The sequence below is a fragment of the Pristiophorus japonicus genome, unplaced genomic scaffold, assembly GCF_044704955.1.
Source record: "Pristiophorus japonicus isolate sPriJap1 unplaced genomic scaffold, sPriJap1.hap1 HAP1_SCAFFOLD_73, whole genome shotgun sequence".
NCBI classification, from domain to species: Eukaryota; Metazoa; Chordata; class Chondrichthyes; family Pristiophoridae; genus Pristiophorus; species Pristiophorus japonicus.
In genome coordinates this window covers 2,203,775-2,213,356 of record NW_027254645.1, presented here as the reverse complement: position 1 = coordinate 2,213,356, position 9,582 = coordinate 2,203,775, and the positions used below count along the sequence as shown (strand labels likewise).

Here is a 9,582-nt window from a genome sequence, read left to right as displayed (position 1 = left end):
TATGACAAGATATGAATTGACATATCTATTTGCATTGCAAACTTCCACGGTACTGACTTTGCATGTCTGGAGTCTATGCACAATGTTGTGAGTGCAAATTCTGGAAGAGTTAATACAGAATTGACATAACAGCCCATTTGGCAATTTAAAACCATCATATAAATAAGAATTCTCCTGTAACACAACACTGGTGTTTCGGGAAAACAGTTGTATTTTTATTTATTGTGAATAAATAGGAAACAATATGTTATCGTATGTGTCTGAATACTCATAAAGCTATTTGTATTGCTCATTAAAAGTAGAACATTAAGTGGTTAATGAATCTAGTTGTTCGAGCCAATGTAACTAACATAACGTGTGGCACATTCCCGCGAATTAGCTGCATGGAATTTCTCTCGTATATCAGTCAATTTCCTTTGAACTAATCTTAATATTTGATCATTTGCAGCCTTCTGATTAGCAGCACAGATATCGCTGTTTCTCGCGGAAAATGGGATATCCACTAATATATCGAATCGAACGAATCTACTACCCTATGCTTGCAGTCTTTGGTGTCACCGGTAAGATATTACATCCAGTTAGTCATATTGTAACGCCCTATGTGATGATTACTGTTCCTGTAGGGTGGCCAGCCCAGCGACACCTTTGTTCCAAATTCTTTTCCGTACAGCTTACATTGAACTGGATCATCGAAATGTACAGGCCAATAAATCCATCTCGGGCAGTGGTTCAAAACAGGTGGTCGAGGATCGGGTGCCCGTTGGTGGCAGCATCAGCTATTCGGTCCCACGTGCAGTGAAAGTTACTGAATGACCGGCGCTGTCTATAACGGGTGCACGATCCGTTACCGCCCATTTTGCGAATCGCCCCAGAGCCATTTCTAGAATCAAATGCACTTCGTTGTCGAAAGGTTAACGTTTGTTGAGTATTTGGCAGAAGCAATATTGCCGAATTAGTCTAATCTCATGTGCATTGTGGAATTTTCCATCTCAAATAGACATGGACATCTGATCAGAAATAGTACAGAAACGCTTTGGGACATGTTGGTTTACTGTAATGATTCTAATTATGTTGTACATGCGAGGACGATTGGGGACAAGGGGGTAGCAATTAACTTTGCAGCAGAAAGTAGGTTCCAGGTTCCTAACTCATAAGGATCACTTTGTTCATCAGTTAATTTGTCTCTGCATAAAAGTGTGATGTTACATATATTCGCTATAGTCGCATCCTGCTCTTCACTTGCTCAGTTAAAGTCTTTGAAGGTGAAATTGTCACCAATATTCAAGTTGCACTGAATCGTATCACAATGATACAAATCTGATTCTAGAACTTGATGGAAGATTAACCTCATAGACCCCATTCCAGTTGTGTTCACATATTTCTTCATTACCATGACAGCTTGTTATATAATTAATTGTGTTGCCCCCGGGCTGTAAAATCCACTCCCTTGTTCCTGCCCTAAGGTACCATGGAACGACTGAGTCGCCCTGCTGCGAGTACTGCGTGGAATATGTGGTATTGGCCTGGAATTTGTGGTGACTAAGATGGCGAACTAAAATCATCCACAGTTATTATCCCTTTGAACCTGACCACTTGATCATGATTAAGGGCCTATGCATCAAACAAGAAAATCCTGAATTTGTAGTCACATATTCACTATTTGACACAGGCTTTGCTGAGCCCCGCCCCTTCTCCACCTCCATTAGCCTGGTTTCACTGTAAGCAGGGAAAGTCCAACTAACCAAAACTTGTCTTTTCTGTCTAATCTCGCTGTTAAACGAAAGATTACCATATAGCCTTGTTGCAATAAGGTAACTGGGGTGTAATCGCCTATTGCCAGCTAAAGAAAAGTTATGCTCTTGGAAAATTAATTTGGATTTGAAGCGTGATCAAAGTTTTGCATAACAATGTAAATAACAATTATTATTCAACTTAAAAATATATATTTTTTAAATTATTGCTAGTATTTATATCAGTTTTACCTTGTCCCATGCGAGAACCTCAATATTTATTCTGCTGCCAACAACATTTTTAAACAGTCTGAATAAAAGCAAAATCGCCACATCCTGTTTGCTGGTCGGTGAGAATTATGGATTTTGATTGTCTGCGCAGACAGATTGTTGATGTCACGACAGTTCTCATTTGGGTGTTCCCAGCATTCTGCACTGCTCTGAATTGCACGTCATCAGAGAGATCGCAAGATGGTTTTGTGCAGCTGTCTTCGGGACCAACAATGATTGCCTTTGCTTCGGTGTTGACTGTATATTCCAGACCAATTCTTTACCTGAAGAAGAAGTAGTGCAGTTCAACCATATAGATGCACGTAAAGTTAGCAAACAACACAAAACTCCACGAAAATAATGTTATTTAAGTTAATTGAGCTGGAAAAGCGATAGGTTAGCGCCTCCTGTCAGGAAGCTAATTGTTTAGTGATTGGTTGCGGTGAATGCAGCAACACCCGCAAACCTCGGTGCCGAATTAGCACTTGCGCTAACTCATCGTACCTGTGCCTCTGGTAATTCGAATATTGTGATGTCATAAAGTGCGCAGTGCTCCATTAGTGCCCTGGATAGAACATTGACTCGCGCACCCTGCAGTATCAATGCACTCCGAAGTTGACAGCGAGAGGATGCGTTACAAATCCGGCTGGCCAATTGGCGAGCAGTAATTAAAGGATCTGCTGTTCAGCTCAACTACACTTTATTATTTGCACTCGTCTGGTGCCTGTGCAAAGTTTTTCCTGTCTCAGTCGTGCAAGGTGTCCAAGCCCTTCACTTTGTAGAAGTGTTCACGACGATAATGTGAGTCATGCCGGTCGCCTTCAAAACAGAGCTGGCGGACAACTAGCTGATGCAACATCATTCGGCTTTCCATTATGCGTTGGACACAGCTTCACATGCCGTTAGCACTGTGCTCGTCATGGTTTAGTGTTCTTTGCTGCCTCCCCTCTCTCGCACGTTATAACCCTAAGAGAAGATTGGTGCTTGAATTTGCACTCCACTTTCCACTTGGTCTGCCAAAACTAAAAACCGCTTAGAGCGATTGATTTGCGTCTAGTACAAATTTTTCCACTTTTTAATATTTAACGCCCAACTGCGGCATTACCGAATTTCTAGAGGATTATTAACTCCGCAGATTTGTTTATTGGGCCTTGCACATGATTATTGCTACGGGGCTGAAATGCAAAGTCGACTGCCGTGGAAATCAGATGATGCGGATCAGAAACCCGATATTCGCACGTCTGATCTTCCTTTTTATTTGTACTGCTATTATTTCACTTTTAACGTGACATCTCAACTCATAATTTCATGATAATATTTTATTTCCCTTTTGATATAATGTCTTAAATCAATAGTTGATGTTTCCATAATTTCATCATTTTATGTTCTAATTATTTTAAGTACCTGTTGCTTTTATATTTCTATTTCATTGCAATCTCTCAAGTCAATATGCTACTTCTGTTTTACTGTGTGTTTTACTTTAATGAATGAATCCCTGAATTTACTGCATATATTTGTGATATTTATTGTACTTTCCAAAACCATTACAGGTATTCGTGTTTCAGTTGTCTCCTTACTGTGAGCTGCTAAATCTTTCTTGGATTTATTTATTTTAGTGTTCTTCACTGTCCTCTCAATTCAATGACGTTTGAATACACCTCATATAAACCCTCTTATCGTCAACGATCTGAGTTGGGTCTGCAGTCCAGACTTTGTCTCCTCTCCTGTACATGAACGTGCACGCCCGATTGATATTTTGCAGCACTTTATCCTGGATTCTTCCTAATTTGCACTTTTTAAACTTCCCGGTATATAATCTCACAATTCCACGTTATCTCTCTTGCTTTTAAAATAACTCCTTATCTCAAATTAGCATTTGTTACAGCTGTTTTATTTCACACTGTACATGCAACTTCCAAAATCATTATCATTATATTCCGAGCATAAATATTCAATTTGTCATTGATTGTCTACAGTTGACTCTTACGTTATGTTCATCACTGAATCCCCTCTTGCATTGTGTTAATTTATATCTTCCATTTAGAGTAATCTCATAAACCTTAATGATTGTCCGACTGTTGAAGGAGTTGCCTTTCTTGAAACCTGGCGATTCGTTATTCAATTATATTGTATCATTTCATCCGCCAACAAGATTATTTTAGAGGTCATTACTGATTTGTGGTTTTACTTTAATTCACAAAGCTAGTCATGGAAAAAATATTGTATAAGCCACTCAAATTATTATGGCTCTCTAAATTTTATTGCATAGCTCATCACTGTGAACTTTCCATTCTTTACATGTTTTATTTATTTTTAATATTTCAATCCATTTGAATCCAACCTTTCTTAGTCTCCAATGAATTTCACCATGCTCTTCTATGCGGCTCATTGAAAAATGCATTATATAAATTTCTCTATTTTGTGGTTGTCCAAATTTGCTATTATTTTCATAATATGAAACATGCGTGGGCTACGAGCGAAATAGTCATTTACCAACGGCACAGACCAAAAACCTAGCAGCAATTGACACGAGATTGTGGTAAACAGAACATATTGGCAGAGTCTAAACTAAATTTTGTATTCCTATTTCTTCAAGTTAACATGGTGGCGATTGTGATTCTCTCCCGCGGAAAGTGTGGTCTCTCCAAATGCATCACTCGCTATCTGGTGGGAATGGCAGCAGCCGATCTATTTGTTGTTGTCACTGATGTAATTCTGAATCGCATTAATATTATGTATTTTCCTGTTAATTTCTTGTCCATCACTCCTGTATGCTCTGTGTTGGTTGTGTTGTGCATTGCATCCATTGATTGTTCGGTATGGTTTACTGTTGCTTTCACCTTTGATCGCTTTATAGCCATTTGCTGTCAGAAGCTCAGAACGAAATATTGCACGCAGAGAACTGCGACTGTGGTTTTAGGAGCCGTGTGCGTCGTTAGCCCTAATAGATGTATCCCCTTTTACTTTACATTCCAGCCTAAAATTATAATTGACCAAGTTCCCTGGTTTTGTTTTTCGAATGAAAGCTTCTATAATTCGCCTTTTTGGAGCGCATATGAGTGGATTGATAGTATTATAACCCCTTTAGTACCGATCTGTTTAATTGTTTCGTTCAATGCACTAACGGTCAGACACATTATAGCGGCAAATAGAATCCGCAGGGGTCTCCGGAACAATGGTCAGGATCAGAATGACCAAAAGATGGAGAACCGGAAAAAATCCATGATATTGCTGTTTACTCTATCTGGTAATTTCATACTTTTGTGGATGATATATGTAGTTTATTCGCTAAATTGGTTAGTGGAAAACTATAATTATATCGACAAATACCTCAATACTCCGCTGTATCGGGTTCAGCAGGTAGGATTCATGCTGCAGCTTCTTTCCGCTTGTACAAACACGTGTATCTATGGATTAACCCAGACTAAATTCAGAGAGGAGTTGAAGAGTGGGATGAAATATCTGTTTACTCTAAATGGAAAATTACTTAAATAAAAGCATCAAAAGCAATATTTTTTCAATCAAGGTCACTTTTATTTTATTTGGAATGGCTGCTTGGGTAAGTAATAGGCCCGAGGATGAATGATGGATATGACCTTTTTTTAAATTCAAGCACACTGGTGGATTTCAATCGATAGACTTTTCCTCCCACCAACATTACTGCTACCCATTGGTGTTGTCAGAAACAAGCTAATCTGAATATTTATTGATCTACTGCAACATGTGGACAGGAGTTGTGGGTTTACTGAATGTAAACTGGGACAATTTGACAAGGAAAAAGAGAGAAAGAAGTATGTCGACGAAGGAATTGCTGACACAGGAAGCAGATTAATAATATTTTAGTATGCAGGATGTGGCGTGCGTTAGGGCCACCTCCTTCAAGTCGACATGGCACTAGAGTCTCAAAACTCATTTAATCAGCTGATTAAATTGCCAAGGCAGATCGTGATGTAGCACTCTGTCAGGAGCGCTCTAGGGCCCCACTTTACTAACTGAAGTTCCGCCTTATGACAGAGGACCTGAAATGTGTATGTAATCGTGCCTGGTCCCGATACATGAATTGGCGTCTTCACTTCGAACACTGAGCTGCGTAGCTTCAGTCTCAGTGGAATGCCCACATCAAGCGGGACTCCAGAAAAGGCAACGTTGGTTTGGGCGGATTCTCATCAACAGAGTATCCACAGGCGAATCTCCCTCACACTGGCTGCATTGACACTGCAACATTATCACCATGACAAAATGCACTAACTCCGTAGGAGCATAGTCCTTACAATACGAAAGTCTATGCATATGGGCTTTCAATATACTCTTCTGCACCCTTTCCCATCAAGAGGATATAATTCAAATCATGTTGATACATTTCATAGACGTCGCTGTTGATGGGTAAGTGGAAGCACCACGGGAGCAGCAGGTTAGATATTCTATTTTGAAAAAATACATGTTGCATACAATGTTTACATCATGGGTAGATTATGAACATTTATCCCCTTAGAATGGAATTTGCTTAATTTATATAACGACTGACAGAACACCCAACATAGGAACAGGGTTAATTTCTTGAGCCTTTCGAGACTGTTCCACCATCCATCATCATAGGCAGTCCCTCGGAATCGAGGAAGACTTGCTTCCACTCTAAACATGAGTTCTTAGGCAACTGAAGGCCCCGCCTGCACGCTGAAGTGGATGGAAAAGATTGAATAAGTGCAGGGGACATATCCCCGGAGACCTGACCAATATTAATCACGCAACCAGCTTCATTAAAAAATACTGATGATCTGGTCATTATCATATAGCTGTTTCTGGGAGCTTGCTGTTTGCAAATTAGTTGCCGCGTTTCCTACATTGCATCAGTGAATGCACTTCAAATAACACATCATTGCCTTTAAAGCGCGTTGGGACTTCCTAAGGGCTTGAACGGTGCGCTGTAAATACAAATCTTACTATTTTTCCCCTGAAGTGACATTTTGCTCTACATTTTGTTTTGGAAATAAATCCCCAGCTGATTTAGGGTGGTACCGATGCAAACATGAAACCTCCGTTCAAAGTAACTGTTTAGATTCCCAGCTCAGCGAGCAGGACATGGTCACAATCGCGGGTTAATGGAGGAGAGCAGCGACTGTTAATCTATATATTCAACGCTCTTGGTATATGCAGAAAATCCCCCTTATATCAACAAAACTTTATTTAATCCTGGACACGCAAACTGATCCTTTACTGCCAACTTCACCACTGATCGTATAATCGTAGAGCGATACAACACAGAGGATGACTGTTCGGGCCCATTTTACTTGTGCTGGCTCTTAGAAAAGCATTCATATTCATCTCATTAAGCTGCCTTTGAACCGTATCCTTTCACATATTTCCCTTGAGTATTTATACAATTACATTTTCAAGGTTACATTACACTTTCATTGCAGTACATTACAGACGATAAGAACTTACTGTGCAAAACCTCACCTTCTCCCCTCTGGTTCTGTTGCTAGTTACCTTAAATCTGTATTGTCACCAACTATTTGGCACAGAAAGCAGTTTCTCTATTTTTGCTCAATCGCAGCTATTCGTGATTTTATTCGCTTCTTTTAAATCTCCGACCATCCTTCTCTGATCTGAGGAGGAAAGATCAACTTCTCCCGTCTCGCCACAGAATTGAAATCTCAAATCCCTGGCACACTTCTTGTCAATCTCCGCGGTACCATCTCTTTGTCCATGACATGCTTCCTCAAGTATGACGACCTGCGCTGGACACAAAATTCCATCAGGGTTAAATAAAGTGATTTTTGAAAAGATTTAGCATATCTTACTTGCTTTTATATTCTATCCATTTATTTACAAATTTTACATAACAGCCATTTGAACTTTTCCCGCCATCTTAGAAGACATGTGCATGTCTCCCTGAGCATGCACCCCGTGTAAAATTGGTTTATATTTCGTTTAGTTTATTGCTCCTCATCCTGCCTTTTAAAACCCCTCATTTCACACTTTTCTTTGTGACATTTAATTATCCATATGTCAGCCCAATTTTTGAATCCGTGCATGTTCTCCCCCTGTATGTTACTCATCATCACTGGCTGTCCCTCGAGCGAGTTTGACATGATTCCACACCAAAGGGAAGGAGTTCGCAGATATTTAAATGAAGGTTCCGTTATTCCAGATGTGAAGTCCACCAGTGGAAGATGCCTGTGCGTGGATTCTTTTTATGTCTGCTGACCGTTGCACATCAGCGACGGCACGAGTTTGAGCCGGTGCTTTATTCTTTTGCAAGGGTCAGGCAACTAGTTCTGCCGCACCGACCTCGTACAGCAAGAGTATAAGAGCTGGAGCTCTGGCCCCTGCAAAATAATCGGCTACCCCGACCTGCGGGAGGACACCACTCCAGTCCCGGAGTGTAAGCCTTTCAGTATGTTACTAACCTCCAATTGTTCTTTGCTGTTATCTGCATATTTATGTCCTGTATACCGAAGCGTAGGTCATTCATATTACAGTTCGCAAAGTAAGTTTGTGTTGCATTTGAAGTCGACTGTCGTGACTATTTGTTTCCATTTACAGGCCGTCACAAAACAATTATTTCTGTGGATTACAGTGTAATATCCCCCGGGACATTCCTGCCCTCACATGTTGCTTTTACAGACAAGGAGAAGCAAATTACATGGATTGCCACCTTGCAGCTGCAGGGAGCAAATCTGTCACCATCACCATCAGGAATATAGACCACACCAAAGGAGGAAATTATACCTGTCTGCATGAAGCGGAAGTGCGGGGAAAGCGGTAACATCAGATCGGAGTTATCTTGCAAATATAGCTGTAAGAGGTAACTGCGATTCAAAGTGTTATTTTGTTCATCCGATCCCAGTTAAATGTGTTTCTGTTTCATTTGTAGGCTGCATCAGCTATTTTATTTAAGGACAGAGAAGGAAGTATTTTAAACTGGAAGAAGGGGTCTACCCAGCCATTATATGACAGTCAGAATAATCTCGGTGTTGGCAATATTATTGTAAAAAATCCACTCAATTTAGAAATACATTGTTTGATGAATGGCATTTAATACATAATATTAAGGGAAGGTCGCATCTGACTAACGTGATTGAATCTTTTGAGAAGATATCGCGTAGTGCATTTGATGTAGTACACATGTTTTCAGTAAGGCTTTTGACAAGGATATACATGATAAACAGGTCAGAAAATTAAAAGACCACCGGATGAAAGGAAACGTATCTTGGATCCAACATTCACTCAGTGGCAGGAAGCAAAGGTTAATGATCGGCGCGTGTTGTTGCGAATGCAAGGCTGTTTCCAATGTGGTTCCGCCAGGATGAATACTACGTTCCTTCTGTCGCACATAGCAGTGATTTAGATTTCGAAGTAGTAGGCATAATCAAGTTTGCAAATGATGCAGAATTTGGCTTTGCGGTTAATATTGAGGAAGAAAGCTGTGGACTGCAGGGGAAGATACAGTGGAATGATGAGCTGGGCAGAAACGTTGTAAATGAAATGAAATCCGGAGAAGTTTGCAATAATGCATTTGGGGAAGGCTGACAAGGAAATACACAAATACTGAGAAGTGCAGTGGAACGCAGAGACCTTG

The 9,582-nt window shown here is 40.2% G+C and overlaps 1 protein-coding gene across 1 annotated transcript; it reads left to right on the top strand.

Moving 5' to 3' along the window:
- Positions 1–490: 490 nt before the first annotated feature.
- Positions 491–5,495, top strand: LOC139256454 (probable G-protein coupled receptor 139). Its single transcript, XM_070874231.1, has 2 exons — positions 491–560; positions 4,597–5,495. The coding sequence occupies exons 1-2, from the start codon at positions 491–493 to the stop codon at positions 5,493–5,495; spliced, it is 969 nt and encodes a 322-aa protein (XP_070730332.1).
- The last annotated feature ends 4,087 nt before the right edge of the window (positions 5,496–9,582 follow it).